A 25,557-nucleotide genomic window follows, 5' to 3' on the forward strand; every position below is an offset into this window, starting at 1 on the left:
CAGCAGTAAGAGATGCACACATCAGGTTGAGGGGACAACTCAGAAGTACTGAACCCATCTGGAAATGCTAAAAATATTGTTCCCCCTCCAGCAATTGAACCTTTGAGCAAAGACAGAGGCACCGGCAGGCAGGAGGATCAAATGAGAATTCCCATCTCTCAGCTGTAATAGGCTCGTTATCAGGACTGGCAAGAGCTGGGCTGGGGTGAGGGGGCTAACAGGGGTCAGCTGGGGCCTGTGCGCAGAAGGAGAAAGTTGAAAAAGGGCGGTGTGGAGCAGGGGAAGGAGACACAGCTCCAGCATCTAGCGCCACAGAGCAGAGGCCGCGTGGAGAGTGAGAAATCAGTACTAGTTCTAGAAGCCGCTGCCTTTGTGGTTGTGAGTGTGAGCCCAGCAGCCCCCATGGGTGCCGGGGCAGGGGAGCGAGTCTGTGTTTGACACACGTGTTTCCCATTGAGAGCTGAAGACAGCCCAGTAGGTGGGAGTTGGCCTGACAAAGGCGTATTGAAGTACAGGCAGAGTACGGTTTCAAAGCAGTCAGAAAAAGCACGGGAATGCTGTTCAGGAAATTCTTCAGGCATGGGCAGGGACTTGGCTGCGATTCTGCAGTTGGAAAATCTGACTGGGGCAGCTTCTGAACACAGGCTGGGCCTGCTCACCCTCTGCAGGCCGGCCGAGCGGCCGCCCCCTTCCAGCCTCTCCACACACGCCTGGATCGTAGGGGATTCTCATCAGCCGCTTTGTGAAGCAGAGGAGAGGTAGGGAACGGCTCGGTTCTTGCATTTCCAGGCTTTCTCTTCACTTTCTAAGCCTGCTGTTTGTTTGCAAGTACTCTGTGTGTTTGTGTGTGTGTATGGGGGCGCGTGGGGAGGTTGTGTGTATGTGTATGAACAAGTTAGAACTCCATCACTTCAACATTTGGTGTGGGGTTGTACTCTTTTCTTCCCTCAGCCCCCGTCAAGAGGTGATTTTCGGCAGGGCGCTTTGGAAAGTTAGGGTTGAGCTGGCAACACGATTGTGAAAAAGAAAAGTATGTGAACTCTTGTATTGTCACCCTGCTCCAACAGTCTGTAACTTTTCTGTGGGGAAGGACAGTTCGTTGGCAGGAAATATAATTTTAGATGAAACTGTGTTCTTTGCTTCATGAGAATTTGGAGAGGGGCATTTTTAGCAGAAAATGGCTCTCATTTTAGAGGAAATCGGCGTTTGAAGTTTCTATTTTGGATCACACTTTCAGAGTGTAGGAACAGATATGTGTATATGAGTTCCTGGCATCTTTTATTATTATGTGGCATTTTGACTGTCATTAAGGAGCTCAGTGATATATTTGCCTAGAAATATGCTGTATCAACATTTGTAATTCTGTTTCTAGAATAATTTTCAATTTTTTCTGAATTGCAGAAGTAACTGGCAGTTCTTCCCTCAAAAAAAAATACTTCTGTGTTTTATGGAGTGTAGACAACTAAAGAGTCACAGAAAACAGTAATTTATTCAAAATCATTGTTAAAAGACAGACATATAATAATGTGAATTTTATTTCATTGATCAATTGATTTTATTTTACACCTTACTGAAAAGAGTGATTTTTTTAAAAAAAAAATCAAATTTTGGATAATTCTTTTTAATGCATATCAACTATAATGCAATACAGATTTTTACCCCTCCCCTGAAAGCTATATCTTATTCTATACTTAACATTTAGAAAATACATAGCATAATATAATTGCACTTAAGAACACGGTTCAGTTCTGAAAGAGCTGGACTCAATCTCACTACAGCTTTGTGATTACTGGCAGAACCATCAGCGACAGCAATGGTGTTTTCTAAAGGGGGCTTGGCCAAGAGTCTGGCTGGGGAAACAGATGAATGAATGACTTCTTGGCTACTTCTTGAATAGCAGAAGAGTGGCTAGACCTCTTAGGGTGGACATCAATAAAATAGGTGTGCATTTACTTTGGTTCTAAAATCTCTCAAGTAGCTGATAGTAGAGAGTTAGATTAATGGGTGAATAAAGAGTGGGGGGGGGCTGGACTTTTTCATATCTTTGTCTGCGTAAGACCTAGGATAAGTGCGCAGGCATTGTGTTTTGTTGGTGGCAAGTCAGCCCTCTCAGTCAGCAATTTTATTTTCTCCACAGTTTTGCACTTGGAGGAGGGAATTAGGAAGTAAGTGACTGACAGCAGGAATTCTTATTCTGAGAGATGGCACACAAATGTTTTCTTCATGAATGTCATCTTTGGGTTGGGTTGGGATGAAGAGGGTTTGGGAACTGTTGGACGTGGGGTAAGATAGGACAGACAGTGACTACACTTGGGTTGCCTATGGAGTGAGCAAGATGCCAAGAGATTAGGAAACAACGTGAACCACAGCCAAACGCACTGCCAGTGAAAAAGGAGACTGTGAGCTCTAATTTCATACTCCTCTAAATTTAGTGTGCATTGAGCCTTGAGCAGAGCAGGCGTGAAATAGCAACGTCAGGTTGCAGGGGTACGAACAGCATTGCCTGAAACTTGGAAGAAACTCCACGGTTTCCCTCTTTTAGAAGTATAGGAGGGGAAAATCAAGTTCCCTGGACATTTGAAAAGGAAAAAAAAAGAGGGGTGTGGGAGGGTAGAGAAGAAGAAATCCAGGGCAGAGGTGCAGGCTACAGGGAGGGAGGAGTGGCCACACCACAAACTGGGCAGCAGGGGCAGAGGGAGATCTGTGCACAGGAATGAAACATACATACTAGAATAGCAAAGCCCAGCGGGCACTGATTGGTTCACCTTGAAGTGTGTGGCTAAACCATGGCCTCAGTGAGGAGAATTGTTTTTCCCTCTTCACAATAGAAGACCCCACGGTCAGTCTGCCCCACTGTGCCTTCTGGAAGCAATCAGAAAGCACATTTTGTAAGAATGGCATCGCCCAAGGGTTCAGATTTCCTAAGTGAGGAGGGAGCAGGCTACTAAGGCCTTATTTTTAACCCATATTTGTTCTGTCCAGAGATATTTCTGCTGGGAGTGATGAGTGAAGGGACCAGGTGGAGATGGGGGAGGGATGGCAGTGAGCATAGCTTGTTCTAAGCCCTACCGGCATACACTTCATCCTTAAGACAAACTTTTGAAAAGGAATATAGAATGATGCATATGCTTTATTTTAAGGCATGAATTTATTTAATTTTATTTCTTTTTTTTAATTTTTAAAAACCTCCAGGGGCACGTACCTCATTGTTGGTGAAAGTATTTAATATCAGTTTCATAAGGTGAGGACGTTCATGGAATTATGGATTTGACCATCTGGAAGGGATTAGGGCCATCCTGTAGTCCAGAATTTCTTGAGTTGGGTAATATAAAGACTCCTTTTAACAGGGTGAGGGAAAAGATCCATGCCCCCATTGTTGATTTAACTGCTTTTATTATACTGCTATTTAAATATGTACAAACCAAAAATACCCACCTAGGTAATCACCTCTCTATTTTAATCATTCTTTAGCATCTATAAGACTAAAATAAATTTATGAATTAAATACAAAGTAAAGTAATAGTATTCAGGTTATCAACATTGTTATTTTAGGTAGAGGATGCTTTACTGGAATTTAATAAGGCCTCACCATGAACATGGGGCTGACAGTTCTCTGGAGATTATTTTGATTCTAGACACTCATACTCTTATATCCTGGATATACACTTGATTCTTCCATGACTTTTTTTCTCTTCAAATGTACCATCATTTGCATGCCACGAGGTCCTTTGATCTGCACCTTGAAGGAATGTTTCATTTTGTATTATATTACACTCTGCTCCTTTTTCTATTCATGACAATTAGAATCAAATCACTTATCGCCAACATGACTGTACACTGAATACAAATGCAGACACCAGAACTGCATGGTAGTAGCCATAGGTCATGAATTGGATCTGCGTTTCCTAGGACAAAATTTGGGTAAATAAAATAAGTACATCAAAAGAAAAGCACAAGAGCAAATTTGGCAGAGAACTCTCAGAGTCCTGAGAAAATCTGAGAATCCCTGGTGCCTTGGAGACTCTACCTTAAGAGGTACCGATTTTGGCCAGTTCTGGTTCCATGGAAGAACCTCTGCAGGAAAGAGGAAGGAATGGCTCTGGAAACACTCCATCCATTTTTCTAAATAGCACAGCCACTTTTATTTGTTTCATATATTGGGATTTTGCAAGAGATTTCATTGGAAAAGAGAGTTTTAATGCTGTATCAGTAAAGATTGCATTTGGCTGCAAGTAATAGAAACCCTGCTCATAGAGTCGGATAATATAAAGCCTTACCTTTCGTGCATGTAGATGTAGACTACACCTGGACAGTCCAGGACTGCTGTGGCAGCTGAGCAGTGTCCCTGAAGACCACAGTTTCCTTCCTGCTCCACTGTCCATTTGTTCATCTCCATGTGTCATGTTCAAGTCAGGACAAAGGTGGCAGGACACGAAGGGGAAAAATACTTCTCCTCATGAGCCTTTGCCCCTTTAATCAGGAAGGGACACCCTCCCACATAAACTTCCCCTCACTTCTCAGAATCCACACCCAGAACTGGGTCATGTGCCTACTGGCCCCATGCAGTTTCATTACCAGGATGGGTGGAGGTCCTCTGGGTATGGAATAGGAGCCCACAGATCCAGATCAAGAGTTCTAGCACTGTTCTAAGAGTCCATTGCTTCTATTTTAAAGAAGTGAACACTGAGACTAGAAAAGATGTGTCACCTGCCTAGAGAACACAGGCGTTCAGAGACAATGGCAGTGCTTCTTGTTCCTTGACTCTGAGTCTGGAGTGGACTACTTGTTATGTGTGTTGGCTTAATAATGAGAGCTGAGTGATACTTTGGAAGCCATGCTAGAGAAAGTAACGTAATAAAGTCTTAGTATTAGAAGGTCCCTCAGAAATCACCTGGTTCCATGGTTTCTCAAAACCTCCTGAATCAGAATATCTGAGATTAGAGTTGGGGAATCCCTCTATTTTTAAAAACTCCCCAAGTTATTCTGTTGAAGCCAACCAGACAGTGGTCCACAGAACTGAGTTGGTTTAATACTGTTGGAGCTAAATCATTATTTACTACAACAGTGCCATTTATAGCATCACTGACAGCTGTCAGCCAGATGTGTCAGTAATTCGTTCAGTGATGGAGAACCTCACTGTGCTGCGAGACAGCTTGGGGCATTGTTTCTCATCTCCAGCCTCCTCAGATTGGGCCAAATTTGCATCTCTGTACTTTGTAATCCATGGCCATTGTCATATTCTCTTAAGGCACATTTGAGGGTGGTTGGAGGACCTGGTACAGAAGTGAGACAAAGAGAGAGGGAGTAAGGGTAACGGGGGTCAGAAGTCTTGAGATAGGCTCTGAGTCCACTAAGAGCTGGATCTCAGTTTTTCCATCTGTAAAATAGGATGAGATGCCTGTAAAGTGTTTTCTCTTTCTCATTTTCTATGGTTTTTGTTATTCTCAAGCTCTCCCGTTTCTTTGAATGTCTTGAACTATTTCATCTCTCCCTTATCTTTTCCTGCACTTTTCTTTTTACCCTTCTCTGAACACATTCCAAGTAACCTCCTCCTGACAAAAATACTGTTCCCTGAATTCAATTCCACTCATCTGACAAGGGCATGTTCCATGAACAGGACACGCTACATCTGTGAACCAAAGGGGCAGAGGGTGATTGTAAGTGAGAAGCAGCCCAGTAAGAAAGAAGAGTGGAAGGTGGGATGATCTTGTAGCAGAAGGAGAGCGATTACATTGTGCAGTGAGCCCAGGCTGCGAGGCATACAGACCTGAACTGTGACCCTGGCTGTGTGACCTTGGACGCATTACATCCTCTTGGTGAGCCACAATTGTATCATCTTTAAAGTGAACATGGTGGCATCTACCTCGTAGTATGTTGTGAGCTTGTGCTTAGACTGCCCTTAGCATGGTGCCTTGCACACAGTCAGGACTTAAGTATGTCAGCTGTATATGCTTAACATTATCTCAGCATGAGGCAAACTGACAAAGCATGAAATAGGCAGATCAAATGATAAAATGAAACATTGAGACAGTCAGCAGAGGAGGGTTTTATGCTGAGTGATCCAGGTTACTTTTTCTTTGTTGCCTTAATTTCTCTGAAGATTCCACTGTCCTTTTTCTTTCACCTTTGCTGCCACACAGAAAGGTGGTCATCTTTCTTATGGTTTCAGATTCCTTTTGTGAAGTGTGAACTGCCTTCTGTAAAGAAAACGATGTAAGCTGTGGCCTATTGAACAGGTCTGCAGGACTGGGGGAGGGACGTGTCACCACGGTTCACTAAGCGTATAAATCCTGTGAGACTGATTTGCTCAAAATCTTTGCTGGTGGTTGTCCTAATGGAGCTCCGGATGCGTAGGTGGATACAGAAGCGATGGTTTTATTCTTCTTTTTAATCCAGTAATGCAGTGGCACCTATTACAGTGAGCACAGTTTCCTGATAAAAACCATTTTGCTGGGGATTCGAAATTTCCTCCTTGTTCAGACCACGGTCCTTTGCCAGGGTGACAGGATCGGACTCTCTAGTGATTTCCCTGACTTCTAAATAATATATTTCGGAATTCCTGGAAACCCTGCCGTTATTTCCCAGGGTCAAAATATTTAAGCACTGAAACTGCTCTCATAAAGCTCAGAGTAAATAGATAAGTAAATAAATAAACATCAGAGCGAGCTCCTTTCTCCAAGCAAGTCATTCCACACCACCCTGTTGTCTCCACTCCAACTGGGTTTGTGGTCCTAGGTCAGTGTAGTCAATGAAAGAAGGGGCTTCAAGCCTAGAGATGCCTGTCCTTTGCTACCTTTTCTTACCTGTAGTTGTCTTCTCTCCTCTCTAGTGTTCTCTACTCTTTCTAGCTCTTTTCCTTCTGTGTTTTTATTCCATTCCCTCCTCCTGTTGCCAGTTTCTTTTTTCTCTTATATTTGTTCAAGATGTTTACCAAAGTCATCGGCTTCCCTCAGTGGGCAGGAAGGTTGGCAGTAGACCAGAGTCTGGACAGCAGAACTTTTACCATGCGATGATAGACATTACCTCCTCGGCTGGCTGTGACCTTCGGAGGTTTGTAGCCTCCCTTCTGTTGCTGATGAAGCTAATCCTGGTGTTTCCCAGGCCGAGGATGCAAACACCAGGTCACAAACTGGCAATCCAGGGCTGGCCTGTGGACACATTTTGACTCATGAAGTGTTTTTTAAAAATCGACTTAGTTACAAAGCATTTACATGTACTGAGATATTATGTACAAATTTAGATATCTAGATTATCTAGAAAAAACTTCAGAAGGGTATCCCTGGTCTGATTTCTCATAGTGTAGCAGCTGGGGGGATTTGGGTAGCGCCTGTTGCTTTAAGAGGGCACATGTCTGCTTCACTCAGTGACCCCCACCTACCTGATCTGACATCAGTAAGCTCTCAGTAGGGTTTCTCATCTGAACCACAGAATATAGAAAATGATTCGAGTGACCATTTTTTCAATTCTTTCAAGGGTGGTACGTATAGTACCATTCTAGATGCATAAGAGAGAAGTTAGGACATCATGACTTAATTCTCTCAGAGGACACTGTTGAGATGGGCTAAGTGTCCACCAGGAAGAAATGCAGTAGAACAGCATGGTGGCCAAGAGCATGGGTCTCAGAGTTAGACGTTCCTTGGAATCAGCACCTCATAGAATTGTACTTAGGATTAAAATTTTCAAATGTGATAGAAATCAGAACAGTCACTGCCTTTGGGGATGGGGATTGATGAGGAAGGGGCATGAGGGAACTTTCTAGGGTGATGGAACGGTTCCCTATCTTGACTGAATATTTTTTACACAGATGTACAGATTTGTAAAACTCGAGCTGTGTAGTGAATATCTGTGTATTTCAGTAGGAGTAACTTATACCTCAATAAACATATATACATATGTTCATGTGTACATACAGACATATGTGAAGGCATGCAAAGTGCATAATAACTTTCAGCTGTTATTGTTTTCCTGCTTCTTTCTGGACACTTTAATTTTTTTTTTTAAAGAAATAACATGACTAAAAATGAGATGAAGAGATTTTCCTTTCAGACCACAGATTTCCCTGCAAGCATTTGAGAGCACAGGTAATAGCTAAAGATCCTTGCCAAACACAGTTGTCAAAGGAGAATCTGCTGGATCAATGCTAATTTTGTGGAACTATTGAATCACTATAGAAGGAAGTGCCTAATTTCTTGTAACTGTTTTTCATGATGCTGTAAAAATTTTGGGGTTTCAGAGACATATCAAAGATGGTTTATTACCTGGGAAAAAATGCCTATGCTTAGAGTAACATGTACCCTGGCTGAAATATAGTAGTCCCTCAATAAATATATGAAGAATTGTCTTAAAATTACTATCCATATTGAGAAATTCTAGCTGAAACTGTTACCAAAACATGTTCCTAATTAGTAATCACACTATTCTAAGTATATACGCATATCTGGAAACATTTAACACAAGAATTGGAACAGAGTTTTCACCCAGGCACTCTGGGTTCAAATTCTTGCTATGTCTTTAACAAGCTGAATGACTTCAGGTAGGTTGCTTAACTTTTCTGTTTCTCAGTTGCCTCAACTGTAAAATCAGGATAGTACTAGCACCTGCCTCATAATTATATGTCTGTGACAATTAAATAAGTTCAGTATAGTGTTTAGAGCAGGGTCTGTCACATGGTAACCATTACGCAAGTATTTATCAACAGTTTTGTATTCTTTGTGTTAGGAAACGTGGTTTTGTTGTGATTTGCCTTTGGGTATTGTTCAAAAGGCATGTGTATGGTGGTTGATGAAAGTGGTGTCAAGCAGGAGTTTCAGTTGAAAAGACTGAAGCCTGGAATTCGTGGGAAACATGCTGTTTTTCAGTTTTAGCGGACTTTGGTCTTGTGACTAACTTCCTCTGTGACCCTGATGAAGTCACTTCACCTCCCTGAACCTAGTTTTCTCATCTGTTAAATCATGACTTGATACTGTCCATGTCCTCTTCAAGCTTTGTGTCTCATTCTCTGATCTTAAGTGTTTGAGTCGTGTTCATTATTATTTTATTACACAGCTTGGTCCCCAAGTCACAGACGTACCGTAGAGGCCCGACTACGATCGTCATCATCTGGTTCTGGGCAGAATCATCCATGGGGATGTAAGAAGCCCTGGATTTGTACAACACAGGGTAGCTGAAAACAATCTGTCGCTCCTATTAAGAAAGCTGTTTATAGACGAGGCCACAGTGGGTAGCTGCAGTGCCCTTTGCATGTGAAAGTGACACTATTAAATTTGCTCTCAGTGTTTGAAATTATTTTTCCTGTTCAGGGTGTTCAGTTTACATTCTTTCGTGGTTTTCAACTTACAGTGGCAAGGACCACGTTTAGAATCATGTCTGAGTGTTATGCAAAGCCAGATCTCCCTGACTCTCCAGGTTCCTTCCAGTCTTTGCTCAGATATTATTGTACTTTCTCCATGAGGTCAGCCTTTCTCATGCTTTTAAAGGTGGAACCTGCCCAGCTCTTCACCCCCTACCACTGCTGATCTGCCTTTTCCTGTCTTTTTTTTTTTTTTGCTCTTTTACCCGTAGCCCCCATTGTCTTATGACAGAAGTTTCAAACATAGTTTTCATGTTGATTATCTGTCTCTCCCATCGCTGCCTCCTGCCACTGCCATGAGATTAGGGACCGGTGGCTTTGCTCTTTGATGTGTCCAAATGCCTGAAATAGTGCCATGCGAGGACCTGAAGAAAACAGATTTGTCGGGTGGTGGCAGTGTATATGCCCTTTTTAAATGCATCTCACACTAAATATACCTAAATGGTCATTCTATAAATTTATTTATTTATTTATTTTGGCTGTGTTGGGTCTTCGTTTCTGTGCGAGGGCTTTCTCCAGTTGCAGCAAGCAGGGGCCACTCTTCATTGCGGTGCGCAGGCCCCTCACTGTCGCGGCCTCTCCCGTTGCTGAGCACACGCTCCAGACGCGCAGGCTCAGTAGTTGTGGCTCACGGGCTTAGTTGCTCCGCGGCATGTGGGATCTTCCCAGAACAGGGCTCGAACCCGCGTCCCCTGCATTGGCAGGCAGATTCTCAACCACTGCACCACCAGGGAAGCCCCTAAATGGTCATTCTAAGTACTTTGCATCTTTTTTTTTAAACATCTTTATTGGAATATAATTGCTTTACAATGTTGTGTTAATTTCTGCTGTATAACAAAGTAAATCAGCTATACATATACATATATCCCCATATCTCTTCCCTCTTGCGTCTCCCTCCCACCTTCCCTATTCCACCCCTCTAGGTGGTCACAAAGCACCGAGCTGATCTCCCTGTGCTATGCGGCTGCTTCCCACTAGCTATCTATTTTACATTTGGTAGTGTATATATGTCCATGCCACTCTCTCACTTCATCCCAGCTTACCCTTTCCCCTTCCTGTGTCCTCAAGTCCATTCTCTATGTCTGGTCTGTGTTTTTATTCCTGTGCTGTCCCTAGGTTCTTCAGAACCTTTTTTTTTTTTTTTTTTTTTTTTTTTTTAGATTCCATATATATGTGTTAGCATACAGTATTTGTTTTTCTCTTTCTGACTTACTTCACTCTGTATGACAGTCTCTAGGTCCATCCACCTCAATGCAAATAACTCAATTTCGTTTCTTTTTATGGCTGAGTAATATTCCATTGTATATATGTACCACATCTTCTTTATCCATTCATCTGTTGATGGACACTTATGTTGCTTCCATGTCCTGGCTATTGTAAACAGTGCTGCAGTGAACATTGTGGTAAATACCTTGCATCTTATTCAACGAAAGCTAAGTCTTTGCCTCATTCTGTGTCTACTGGAAGGAAAATTGGGCCTGAATTTGAGTCCAGACCCTAACCAACTTACTAGTTAGGAGCCCTTGAGAACATCCCTTCATTCCTTAGTACCTCGGTATCTTAATTTATGAAATAGTTTTAATAAGATTGATCCCCCAGAGTGCTGTCAGGAATGTATGAGCTAATGTATCTGAAAATGCCTAGAACAAATATGTATGTGTGTTTCACAAAGATATTTCTGTCTGAAATGACTTCAGCTGACATCTCACACATCTAAATCTCTAGGACAGTGAGAATTAATGTTTGTAATTATATTGAAATATCTTCTAATTCATCAGAGATAAATATTTTGAATTTAAGTAGAAGGCGTATTGAACTTTGGAGGAGAACTTTGATAATAATATCTATAAAACACACACACACACACACACACACACACACACACACACTCATGCATACCTTAACCTAGCAATTCAGCGTCTCAGGGCTTCTCTGAGCGCTCTGTTTGGACATATGTGAAACTTGTATGCCCCATTCCTGTGGCTTTAAATAATACTCATATGCAGAAGACTTACACATTTCATTTCTAAGCCCAGTCTTCCCCCTGAATTCCAGATTCATTTCTGTGTGCCTTTGTGACACCACCCCCATGGATTCTTCTGTGCATTTCAAAATCAGTGTGACTTAACAGAGCTCTCTCTCTCCCCTCCTCACACTCCATTTGCCTCCTGCCTCATGAGCCACTATCCTCCCGGTGTTCCCCATCCTGATAAATAGCACCGTCATTCGCCCTGCTGCTCATGCCAGAACACTGGCATTCTCCGTGACTCCTGTCCTGCACACACCCTAGGTCTAGGGGCTCAGCGAATCCTGTTAGCTCTACTTTCCAAATAGATTCCAAACACAGCAGCTGGCCACCTTCTCACTCACCCTCTACCCAAATCTGGGCTACTGTCACCTCTCTTTGGGTGACTTCAGGAGTCCCAGGCCCCTGGTTTCTCTACTGGCATTCTTGTCCCCTGCAGTCTATTCCTTACAGAGCAGTGAGAGTGATTCCAAAGTGAAAATCTGATCACTCCTGCACCTTGGTTCTCTGATAGTTACTGTCACAGTCAGTGTCATACCTGTGGTTTTACTGTGGCGTATAAGACCCAATGTGCATTCCTTCTGCCTGCACTTCCAAGCTTATTTTCAAACACTCTCCCCCTTGTGTGCTCTGATCTAGCCACACCGTTCTTTGAACATGCCAAGTGAGCCCCTACCTCAGGGCCTTTGCACTTGCTGGTGCTGTTTCCTCTGACTGGAGTGCTACTCCCAGATGTCCTCATGCTTTACCGTCTTGCTCGTTCATGTTTTTTTCTCAAATATCTCCACCACAGAGAGGCTTTCCATGACCGTCCTACAGATGGGAGCCTCCCTGGTCATTGCCTGTCCCCTTCTCTGGCTTTACTTTTTTATTCATAAGACTTATCCCAAGAATAAGTATGACAAACTAGATGTTTGTTTATCTGTTTATCATTTCCTCCACTAAAATGTAAGGTCCAAGAGGCAGGGAATCTGTCTTTTACCACTGAATGACTAGTGCCAGCCCATGGTAATACCCAGTAAGTATTCATTTGTTTAAATGAACATTGGTATCAGAAAATTAGTGGGAACAACCTGTGTTCACCACTAAAGAGTTGATTAAGTTAAATATCATGTACACATACAATTTAAAACTAACTTTAAAAAAAAAACAGATTTCTGTATTTTTTCTGGGACTATCACTGAGCTATGTAAATGGACCAAGTTAGATTAAGAACAATAAAGAGTGAAAATATGCCCTTCTTTCTGTGAAAAAGAAAAATTTAAATATGTGTATGTATGTTTTGAATGTATATATTGGATAAAGGCTATATGTGTATTGAACATTTCTTTAGGGATAAGAAGAAGACTGGTAATAGTTGCCTCTATGGAGAAAGGCTGAAAGTGTAAATGAAAAAGGTTTTCTTAACTGTATCTTCTTCAGCTCTTTTAAATACATGCACTTGTCTAATTTTTTGCAGTAAAAACTCTTCAACACTTACATATTCCAATTCTTAAAAAACTAAAAGATGGAATACCTAACTTTTAAATTTGTCCAAATATTTGTTTAAGTAGAACATGCCATTTGTGGACCATTTCATACAAATAGGCATTTACTTTTCTGGATGAATTTTACAAGGAAAAAATGTTGATTGTTATATCAGAGCTAAAAGTGAGGAGTTTAGTACCGTTGTCAAAATTGTGCCAAACATTAGCAATCCAAGACTGAAGCCTTGTATGGATGGCTGAATGAAAACAACCCTTGAAAGCAGGTCATTTTAAATCCGAGACCTCAAAATTAACCCGGTAATGGAAAACTATTTACGTGCCAAGATAATCCGAAATGACTCAGATTTACAACAAACTCTAGAAACTGTAATGAACCTGGGAGAGAACGTATTCCTGCTATTTATATACACTGGTTACAGTTGTAAACAGTGATGTCATTCATGTTTACTTTTAAATGTTCTGGAAGTTGTAAGATGCCGCAGCAGCGTTAACAAACCCTAGCTCACTTGGTTTGTATCACTTGTCTTATTTCTAAGTAAGTGAATGTATTTATTAGTCTAGCCATGTTAATTCTGTACTCTTACCACAACCTGTAAGGCAGAGTGTAGTTAGTCCACAGCTTCTCTCTGCAAAGCCCTCCTTTACCCTTTCCTCTGAGCTCATTCAGTGCCCACCCTGCTGGCCATCCTGCTTAAACCTGAGGATGATCTTAAGGCCGAAGTGCTTGCTCTGTCCTCTGCTGGAAAACCTGTTCTACCTCTAGGTCTCACCTTAATTGTCATTTGGTCAGAATGGCCTTCCATGACCAGTGTGGGTCACCCTCTACTCTCTGTTAATGGAACCTTCTTTGTTTCCTTCCTCCCACCTAACTTTAGTTCTAATGGTTTCATCCATTTACTTGTTTACTGTCCATTTCTCTCATTAATATACAAGCTTGATGAAAACAGAAATATCTTACTCTTCCTTTTGAAGACCTAGATATATCCAGGATCTGCTGTGGTACCTGGCACATAGTAGATGGTCAGAGTTTTTTTTTCTGTTTAAAAAAGAGCTTGCGATTGGGGTTTCCTCCACAGCCAAGTCTGTGCTTTGCCACGTTTCTTTGCCCCACGGTACGTAACTGTACAGAGAATTGCACTCATTATCACTCCCATAAGTCCCCTTATGGAACAAGACATTATGAAGCCTAGTGGGTAGAACAGTCTAGCACGCCTTAATAAAATGCCTGCCAATGCCTCCTTGTCCTCAGCCCTATTAGTAGAGTGGATCATGGCCCATAAAATTTTATAGGCTCCAGAGAAAAATCATCAAGAAACTTGATAACATTGATGTGTCTTTAGAAGGTTTACTGATTGTTTTTTAATCATCCCTCAAAACATAATGCATTCTTGCACAGCAGACTGATAATGCAGATACTGTAACTGTTTCTAGATATCTCTTTTATTTGGGGAGGAAATAAAACATCTGTTCTTCTCCTGAAGAAGAATCCAGCTGAAACAAAAACACAATGCAGACAGAAAGTGATGATTTCTAACAGTATTATTCTAGAATAGGTGTTCAGCCTCATGAAATGTGCCAGCTGTGTATGTTTCTGCCCCAAGACCTTCCATCATCCTAATATCAACTGATAAAATGTAGGAAGGAGGGCACTATAAGATTTTCCAGTAACTATTTGGTACCTAACCAGATTTAGGAAGGGGAGTGAACATGGGTATGACCACTTGAATATGATGAGGCTGGTTTCTGTGTTAAGATGTCAAAGGCGTGTCAAAGTAGTGGGATTTAACATTTTGAAGGTCAGTGTGGGAGAGCCTTAAGCTGGGCATTTAATGTGACTTCCTAAATTAGAGGGGCAACAGCTACAGGGTCCAGGTACCACTTAGGCTGGGCTTGGCTCAAGGATCTTTGTAAACACTTTATAGCGAGCATGGGCTTTGTGCAAATCGTATGGCTTCTGTGACTGATGTTGGACATTTGTGAGGCCGTTGGAGAAACCTTCAGGTAGCAGAGTCATTGAGGTCTTGGTGGTGTGAGCAGAGACAGAAGTGAAACCAGGCTACACAGCCTAGGAGGAAGTTCTTCACAAGTCCAAGTCATAAAAATGGATCCTCTCCTTGAGATTGTCATATTAAATTAGTGTCAAGGCCTTGATTCTGTAATGCTGCATGATCCCAAGTATGAACATTTGGATGCGTGAGACCATGAGGTTACAGCTCAAAACCATGCTTTTAAAATGCCCATCCAGCATGACCTTCTTTGGAAATCCCATGTGTGTTATACGTGGCAACTATTTAATTAGCCATGGTTATGGGTGGTTATTATATTATGACATTGCCTTGATGATTGGTGGTTCCTCCGTATTAATGGCAAAGCAACAGAAAGTTTCACTACATTCATTCTCTGGGAAATATAATCCTATTGCATTTTGTGTGCAAAAAAACCAGATTATCTTTAAGTCAACTGGATTTGTTTATGAACAGGTGAACACTGAAAATAGCCTCATAAAGGAGCAGAGTAATGCTTTGTAGTTAAGCCTACTTAACATCAATATATCATAGTTGCATGTGCCTTAGGAAACGGAGGCAAGGTGTGTAAGTTTTCATTCCTTTGCTTCTGATCTTATAGCTGTTTACTTATTACTGGAGGATATGCTTTGCAATTTAGCATTGGCTTGATTTGTATTCATTCACTGAACAAATACATGCAATTGTGTGTGTGTGTATATATATATATATATATATATTATATATATATATATATATATATAATTATACATACACATGCGTAATTACATATACTTACATAGATGCATACACACACACACACATCCGTTGTTTAGGTGCTACTAGAGTTCAAAGAAGTTTTAAATACTTGGAAGAGTTTGGGATATATTCAGAGAGGTGGCATATATCACTGTAAAATATGTTGTATGACACTGTAAGAAGTTCCCAATGACTGATGGAAAATACTGTTGTCTTGTGATTCTCAAGAAGAGGGTGTATTTGCTTAGAAAGATTCTGTTTTCAAATTTACCTGCCTGGTGCACCGCCACAGATAAAAGTAAGCGTCTTAGGGAGTATATTATACTGATCAAGGTTCACTTTTGCTAAATTATTCAATTTTTGAGAATGTTTTGATGCATGATTGGTATAGAGGGAGGGAAAAAATAAGAGCGTTAATCACATCAAACGACAGATATTTATTCTGCACCTATTGTGGTCTAGGCATTGCTATACTCTTATAAATCAGATTATCACTCCCTTGCTTCAGATTCTGCCGTGGGTTTTCAATGACTTTTCAATAACATCTGAACTTCTTACTACAATCTCCAAGGCCCAGCATCATCTGACTCAAGTCAACTTTTCAGCCTCATCTCACTCCCATCTCTGCTTCACTCATTACAACCAGTCACACAGGCCTTGTCTGCATTGGGGCACCTGCCTTTGCTTTCCTTCTTCTGCCTGAGATAGTTTTGGTTTTTGCCCCTACCTTCACCTTCCTGTCTTTTTCTCGTCCTTCGAGTCTCAGCATAAATGTTATATCCTTATAAAGTTCTCTCTAGATGAGTGTATATAAAATACTTTTCATCCTGTGATGCTCTTTAACATTACCAGATATATTTCAGTGTAGATACTTCACATGTTTCATTTTGTCTCTAAGCATTTACTGTACATAGTCCCCCACCACCCAGCCTGTGAGCTTCATAAAGGCAGGTTAGCTCTTCTTCCCTGTGGTATCTTGAGACCCTTCACGCAGTATATGGAATTTGATTGACAATCAATAATTATTCAATGAGAGAGTAGACGGATGAAAAACATTTAGATAGGTCCACTTTGAGATGGAAACTGGAGTAAAAGTGGTAAGTTGAGTTTAATTCTCATAGAAGTACAAAATGAAAGTATGACACTGGGCATTGTCTCTGAGATGGGAGAAAGAGAACGTTAACTCATAATGTGAACTTGGGAGAAAGAGGCAGAGAGGAGAGTTTGGAAAGACAGACAGTAATCTAAGATAGAGGGAAGAAGCCAGAAGTGTCATGAATATCAAAGAAGGACAAAATTTCCAGGGGAGGAGGGCAAGTTGGCAATGAGCAAAGCTTCAGAAGTTCCAAGGAAAATGGGTGTTAAGAAGAGTACATTGAGTTTTGATCAGGGACATCACTAGTGATTTTTGAATGGGCCGTTTCAGTAGATAGATGAGAGTTTGAGGTCTCTAGCATTTGCCAAGGACCTGGAAACCCTGGGCATCAATAAGAGTAAAGTTAGGCAGCATGTGGAGAGGATTATAAAGGTAAGCTGAGATTCTGTTTAATGCCAAAGAGGTTTAAAAACCAAGTACCAAAGGCTGCAAAGAGCATAATATTCAATATACTGCTGAAAGAGGATAATGGAAATGAAAGCTCCAGGGTAGGAATGCAGTGAAAACGTGAGGGATGGCAAAGCATCCATTTAGGGTATGGGAGGAAGATGGGTAATCCTGTGAGAAATAACACAAGTAGAGGCAAAGATGGACCAAGGATGCTTTTTTTGTGTTGGATGTAAATTCACGTTCTTAAAACGTGGTCCTTGGGCCTTTTATATCCAGAATCAATTTTGGTGCTTGTTAAAAATACAGATTTCTCGGATGCACCCCAGACTTACTGAATTATTCCTTGGTGTGAAGCCTAGGAATCTGCATTTATTGCACTTATTGTTTGCCAGGGTGGTTCTGACACATTCAAAAGTCTGAAAATCCCTCCCAGTGGAACATAGATAAGTGTACCTCTCATTGAGCTCAGCTAGGCAGTGACGTCTTATGATGATATTCCACTGAGGTTTTGATGTACACTTGGGGTTCTTTATGGGAGGGACCAGAGGACTCTCGAGGTTTGGTGAAGCCCGAAGCTTGAACAAGTTGTGGGGCTGATTTAAGGAAAAAACTAAAAAAATTAGAAATACAAACTCAAGCTAAAAAAACATGACTGTGTACTTAGAATGAGGAAATTAAATTATTAATTTTTAAAAGCTGACCTATCATAAAATCCAGAAAAAATAATATTAACAATTAACTATCTGACATACTTTTCCTACAGTTTTTGATGGCATATCCTTTGATTGCCTCTTCATATGACCGCTCTTTGGTGCTACCACTTTCTCTGTAGACAATAGAAAGTTAATTGTCTCCTATGCCGATTTCAGTAAAACTTTTTTTAAAATTATTGATAGTTGTGAAGCATAAAGCATGCAATTTTATGTACAGAATTCAGACACACGGTGCACACAACCTGAAAACACAAGAATTCTGATTAATTCTCTTTTCCATGATCTCCATAGGAAAAGAAAAACTGTGGGGAACATTTATTTTCTGTGCTGCATTGAGTATATTCTTGACAGGAGAGAATTTCTGTTTTGACTGGGTGTCAATGAGAATTGAATTCTACACTTGAAATTTTATGTAACTGATGATTAGAAAAAAAATTTCCACCTAGCTTCTGGCTCCTCTAGTACCCACGTATTTCTGGTGCTGGCCATCATAGGACATGTTTACATGGCAATGTGTCCTTTGGTCGTGTACCTTCATGACAGCATGCTTGGTGAGTTGGCGCCAAGGATGGAAGGAGAATTCCTGGAAGACATTCTTATACGAGGGGAGCTAGCATAATGTACCTCTACAGGGAAGTGTCTGCAAACCATGTAAATACATACCACTGCACCCAAACTATGTGAACCCCCAATTCAACTTCCTCTTATTCGGACCTTCAAAATGCGTGTAAATCCTCCAAAACCACGCGACATAAGGGGAAGGTGAAAAGGTCTTTTTCATCTTACTTTAGTTGAGTTTTACAAAAATGTATGATGCTGTTAATACACTACTAGGGCCCCTTCCGGGGCCATGGAAGGGACTTGGATGAGGGAGGACCTGAAACTTCAACTTTATTCCCTATACAGCAGATTTCTCCCAGGAAGGACCAAAAAGAAACACAGATTGGAGTCTGTCTTTCCTCTTAAGTTTTTATTATTTCAACATGTTTCTGTTTTTGACTAGAAAAATTAATGTACTCAGCTTATCTAAATTTTCTTTTTCCAAGAAGGATTATTTATAACAGATGTATCTGTTACCATACTGTTTGGCTGGCAACACTTTGTATTATTTTTTCTTTTTTTAAAAAATAATTTTATTGGAGTATAGTTGACTTACAATGTTGTGTTAATTTTAGGTGTAAAGCAAAGTGAATTAGTTATACATATACATATATCCAGTCTTTCTTAGATTCTTTTCCCATATAGGTTATTACAGACTATTGAGTAATAGACTACTTTGCTTTACATTAGTTCCTTATTAGTTATCTATTTTATATACAGTAGTGTGTATATATCAATCCCAATCTCCCAATTTATTCCTTTCCCCCCCGCCCCCGATAACCATAAGTTTGTTTTCTACATCTGTGACTCTATGTCTGTTTTGTAAATAAGTTCATTTGCACCATTTTTTTTTAGATTCCACATATAAGTGATGTCAACACTTTGTATTATAATCATTTGTACAAAATGGTCTCCTTCCTCCCTTCCTCCCTCCCTCCTTCCCTCCCTCCCTCCCTCCTTCTGTCTTTCCTTCCTTCCTTGAATTGCAGACTGGAATGTTTTGTTTTATGTGACTCCTTAAAGTAGGCAGGAAGTATGGTGCAGGTGCAAGGGCCCTCATGACATACAGAATCAGCCACTACACCATGTATCAGACGATCTGGGTTCTGATCCCCGCTCAGCCTCTAATTCACTGTGTGGCTTGAAAGGTCACTACTTCCCCTTACTGTCTTTGAGCTCCTCAGCTTGTCAGTTAACATGGGGGGAAAAGTCAGTGGTTTCTAAGAGTCCGAAGGTTCTGTAGAAGTGCTTCAAGGGTGGCCAAGCCCTCACTCTTGCTTTAAGCAAAGGAGCTCTGCTGGTCTGCTTTATACTCTAGAATTTATTTCAAGATTTTTGCCTTGAAATGGTTGTATTATGAAAAAAAAAAAAAGGTATAACTGATTCATTTTGCTGTCCAACAGAAACTAACACAACATTGTAAATCAACTATACTTCAATAAAAGTCAATTAAAAAAAAAGCAGCAGCAGCAGCCAGGGAAGTATCTGGCTTAATAACAACAACAGCAAAAAAGGCATTTTAAGATAAGCTGTCCCAAATGCCTGGAATGACCTGGGGAGCTTTCCAATTCCATTGTAGAGCTCAGAATTTGATTCTGTATCTGTTAAAAGTTTGTTTTGGGTTCTGCTGCATTGTCAGGGTTGAGACATTATTCTAGATCAGTGGTATGCAACCTTGTCTACACTTTAGGATTATCTTGGGGACTTTTTTAAAAATTCCTTGTGATTATTATTTAGTTAACCTGAGTGTAGATGGTTTAAAAGCTCCACAGGTTCCTTTGATGTACATCAGGATCGCAAAATCGGAGTGGAGATAATCATTGCATCTGTCAAGTTCAAATAATCTGTGTATGAAAAAAAATCACACGTATGATGTCCATATCCACAGCCTGATAAATATTTATTGACCATGTCATTTCCATTTTATTGCTAAATTATGTAATACCCCCATTGGTTGGGATAAATGTCAGAGAAAAGGCACCTGGTGTGCTGGCAATATCGCTAGCTTCTGTACACTCATTTGTCAAGAATTGCTCACTGGTCTTCACACCTGCAAGGGTCAAAGACTGCAATTCTTGTCCTTGCCCTGCCACAAACCCTGGAGCCGTGCACAAGTGTGTCAACTTCTCTAGTCTTAAGTCAGCTGACTCATAGAATTAATTGATTAGAATCAAAGGATCTTGCAAATAGGATTCTAAGATTTTGTGATTATTTCCTTAATTTACAGAATATGATTTAATGGAAAAGAAAGGCCTAATTTCCTTCAGACTTGTGAGACATTTATTTTCCCTTCTTATTGATCTTGGTGTGTGAAAAGGTCAGTGAGAGATGACATTGCTGTGTTCCCATGTTGTTACAACACAGCCCTGATCTGCAGAATTGTAAGGGGCTGAGTAATACAACTGAGATCCCTTCATAGTGTGAAGCTCACTGCTTGGTTGGGAAGCCAGGGCTTTGGGAGACTGAAGTGGAAATTTGCAAGGATACAAACAAGAAGTTCCCCCTGGTGTTTAGCTTGGACTTTTGTACACACCCAGATGGCAGCAGATTTCACAGGGGAAAGGAAATCATTCATTCATTCATCATTTATGCATTCATTGTTTTCACATATTCATTCCACTCACGTATGTTTGAACATATACTCATATTAGGGCCTGATTTTGGTGCTAGGAGAGTGTTCAGAATGACATAGATGTATGTAGATCTTCACTGAGCATTTGAGTTGACCTTAAGTAAGAATTTACTTGGTTTTTCAAATGGGATTCCACTGATGCCTAAAGGCCATGAGTTCTCTGGGGGATTTTTAGATTTTATGTGTGCATTTTAGTGATTACCTAAAAAACGTACAATAAGTATATTCTGAACCATCTGGAAGATGGCCTCATAACCAAGGATATGATTTTAGGGCCTACATTTTGTTTGTCACCATGGTCACTTTGGCACCATGTATCGCTAATGTAAGTGCTATTGACTAAGATGAAAATAAGCAGAGACAGGCCTTATTCCTAGAGAATGCAGTCTGCCTACGTGAGGGCCAAATGAGGTAAAAATCCCAAAATAAAGCTCGTGCAGTCATTTGGAGAAAAGCAGTAGAGGCCACGTTGTCACGTGGCTCATGGCAGAGTAGGGATGCTCTGCTCAGAAGATGCTGTGCTAAAGCGCTTGGTACCACGTTATGCTGTTTAGTTTTGCAAGTCATCATTCTTCTCAGTAGTCAGTTATTTCCCATTTTGAATGATACGCGTCGGCAGCTTTGTTTGTATTTAATTTTAAAACTTGTTTTGGTTGGAGAATTTTATAGAAGTGATAAGTTTACTTAGATTTGTTTTGGTACCTAATTAGCAGTGCTAGTATAAAGATAATTTGTGTCAACAGCGGGGGTTTGGGAAAGCTTCCTTACTTTAAAGGGGATTCGAATATTACTTAATATTGGCAGATATTTTTTTCTAATTTATCTCACTCTGCTATTATCACTGTTTGACTAGTTTGTTCTCCCCATTAGCCTGCAAGCTCCTGGAAGGCATGTTCACGCCTTACTTGACTTTAAGCCTCTTTTATGTTTATTAAATAAATGTGTTGATAATAATTAGAATTGTCTAACTCATAAGGACTACTTGAAAGGGTAGTGAGATCTCTGTCAAGGGAAGCATTTAAGCACAGGCTATCACCTTTTGAAGATCCCTGAGTCAAATGAGGCTTAATCTATGTGCCCATCAGCACCCCTTTGAACTCTGGAATGGAGGGAAGATCAAATTTGTTACTTTTGCCACTAACTTTTTGGCAGTACAGAATGATTGCGTTTGAGATAATTTTACCTTCCCCCTCCCCCAAATCAGTTGCCTAATTAGTAGTATTATACCACCATGAAGAAGTGCTGGGGTTAATTTATTTTCTCAGGTGAATTCTAAATTTTACCCTGAGGACTTCGAGTGTCTCCCTCACAAAGATGTTGGAATTCTAATAATCATTTGGAAAATGGCTTCCTACGGGTCCCTCTCCTCCCGTGATATGTATGTGGCTGTCTCAGTACATATCATGAGAGATGTCTGCATGAAACGGGAGAGCTCATGCAAGCGTGCAGAGGAGCCACTTTTGTCCAGGGGAAACAGATTTTTTTTAGAGTTGTCAGGAGGGTGGAAACATACAGACAGCAGTCAGCCATTTCTCTTCATCAGTTGATTTTTTTCCATTCTTTTTTTTTTCTCTCTCTCTCTCTGAGCAGTTTAATGTGAGTGCTTCTCTCTCACCTCGTTTATTTCAGATGCCTCAGGAACAGTACACCCACCACCGGGGCACCATGTCCAGCTCCGAGGGGCCACAGGTATACAAAGTGGGGATTTATGGCTGGCGGAAAAGATGCCTGTATTTCTTTGTCCTACTCCTGATGATTTTAATACTGGTGAACTTGGCCATGACCATCTGGATTCTCAAAGTCATGAACTTCACGATTGTAAGTAAAACCACATGGTTTTCTTTAGCTTTCCTTGGGGGAAGGGAAAGCATGGGGCAAGAAAAAGAAATGTGGAAAGTGATGGCAATAGGATTCAAAATAACCTGCAAGCTGGTATCTTGGTGAGAAAACATTGCTGTTCAGATTACATGTGGGGATTGACTTCTTTTAAATCTCAATTCTTCAGAGGCTGGTAATCCACTTTTGTGGCATTTTCCTTCCTTTATGATCCATCATGTATGCTTTCCTTCTATTTTGATAACTGTGTTTCTGTAATCTGTAGCTTATGAGTACTTTGAGTAAATAATCCAAGGAGAAAGATGGGATAGAGTCCAAAGTAGTAAGTTTTCCCAAATTTTAGTAGTGATTAAGAAAGTTTTTGTGAGCTAGGGGTTGAAACATCAGAGTAAAATTAGTCTTTGGAATTTTCACTGTCTGTTTACACCTGGTAGCTCATTACTATGGTTAATGGAGCAGTTCCTCAATTTTCAGGATGGCAGTTCTCTTTCCTACTGCTTGCGTAGAATGGAAACGAGAGTGTAGCCATGTTACATTTTTTAAAAAAGAATTTGTGTTTATGCTGCTTTGAAGAATTTCTTGCACTTAGGACCACTCTACAGATTGGACATTTACTTGTTGAAGATCAAATGAAAAGAAAATCCTGGCAAAATGATTTCTGGAGTTATTCTGAGGTTTTTCCCTAGAGCTTTCCTGGAGATTATAACAGTATAAATATTATAATTTCTCTTATTAGTGATGGCATAGTGGGCAGTAATCTGCTGCCCTGAAAACACTTGCCTTTCCTCTTGTGATGGCAGAAGTAAGTAATTACATTGGCAATAAAAAGAACTCCTGTTTGATAAGGAAACGTGACTATAACACAATTAAGAGTAAGGTTTTCATGTGAAAATTCAAAATAGAATAGAAAATCCAAATATATGCCTTTCCTGAATTATAAAGTTTATTTTTATCCTTAACACCCTGTGCATAGATAAACTTTCCTGCCTTTATTCAGGCCATTTCTCCTTCTTGGGCTGCTTTTCTCCATCTTTTGTGCCTGGTACAACCCCTCCTTCATGCTTCTGTAGCCCCATTTATGTATTTATTATTATACTGATCACTCCAGATAATACTTTTTATGTGTGTTTCCCAGGCAGAGTGAACTTTGAGAATAGCAAGGGCTGCATCTCTTTTCCGTGGGCCTCCATTCTTCACTTGTGGGAGGAGCTATTGGTACTTGACTCCTGAGGATTCTGTAAACCATGGTTAGAAACAATGCATCAGAATGGCTCATTTTTTTTATTGAAGTATGGTTGATTTACAATGTTGTGTTAATTTCTGCAGTAGAGCAAAGAGATTCAGTTATACATATATATGTTCTCTTTTCCATTCTTTTCCATTGTGGTTTATCACAGGATATGAATATAGTTCCCTATGCTATACAGTAGGACCTTGTTTTGTATCCATCCTGTATACATTCTGTATATACTAGTTTGCATCTGCTAACTCCAAACTCCCAATCCATCCGTCCCCGACTCCCTTCCCCTTGACAACCACAAGTCTGTTCTCTATGTCTGTGAGTCTTTTTCTGTTTCATAGATAGGTTCATTTCCATCATATTTTAAATTCCACATATAAGTGATAATATATGGTATTTGTCTTTCTCTTTCTGACTTCACTTAGTATTATAATCTCTAGGTCCGTCCATGTTGCTGCAAATGACATTCTTTCATTCTTTTTTAAGGTTTGGTAGTATTCCATTGTATATATGTGCATCTTATTTATCCATTCATCTGTTAGTGGACATGTAGGTTGTTTCCATGTCTTAGCTATTTTAAATAGTGCTGCTATGAACATAGGGGCACACGTATCTTTTTGAATTATAGTTTTGTCTGGATATATGCCCAGGAGTGGGATTGCTGGATCTTATGGTGACCCTATTTTTAATTTTTTGCTGGACCTCCATACTGTTCTCCATAGTGTCTGTACCAACTTACATTCCCACCAACAGTATAGGAGGGTTTCCTTTTCTCCACACCCTCTCCAGCATTTATTATTTGTAGGCTTTTTAATGATGGAGAATGGCTCACTTTTTAATACTTGCAGTAAACGCTAGGAAACTAAGCTTCTGTATTGCAATATTAAGTTTGGAAGATGATACAGGTCAGTTTCCATGGGATTGTAGGGGTCTAAGATAATATGTTCTAGAATATTGGAGCACATTAGCTTCTACTTCTGAATCAGAGTAGGTAAACACTTTTTGAACTTGGACTTACTTTATAGACAAGCAGACTTCAGACAAGTATTTTAAGCAGCAGAGAGAGAAAGATGTGATCAGATTTGTAGTCTAGATACTTGCTCAAGTGAGGATGCAATATAATGGAGAAAGTTTCTCAGAGTTTGGGGCTCTGAAAGGTGTCCTGAGTCTTGTTCGGTCTTAAATCCAAGGGACCATAGTTGTCCTTTGTCGATATGCATGTTCTGTGACGTTTTTATTTTGTATTTCAAAAATTTTAAAGTAGAAAACCTTCTGTATTGTAATATAAAATAGGAGAAGACTGTAGTTAGGGCAGTAGAATGGAGAGTAAAGATTCAAAAGACATTTAAAAGATGGAAGCAACACA

General features: G+C 40.4%; 1 protein-coding gene across 1 annotated transcript in view; it reads left to right on the forward strand.

Annotated features, from left to right (window-relative positions):
* Positions 1–423: 423 nt before the first annotated feature.
* The window catches only part of SGCD (sarcoglycan delta), a 415,397-nt gene continuing 390,263 nt past the window's right edge, over positions 424–25,557 (forward strand). Inside the window, exons 1-2 of the mRNA XM_082379160.1 lie at positions 424–758; positions 22,745–22,933. Coding sequence (XP_082235286.1) covers positions 22,745–22,933 — 189 coding nt within the window. The 5' untranslated portion in view covers positions 424–758. The remainder of the gene's footprint in view (positions 759–22,744; positions 22,934–25,557) is intronic.

The sequence above is a fragment of the Balaenoptera borealis genome (assembly GCF_965194805.1).
Source record: "Balaenoptera borealis genome assembly, chromosome: 2".
NCBI classification, from domain to species: domain Eukaryota; kingdom Metazoa; phylum Chordata; class Mammalia; order Artiodactyla; family Balaenopteridae; genus Balaenoptera; species Balaenoptera borealis.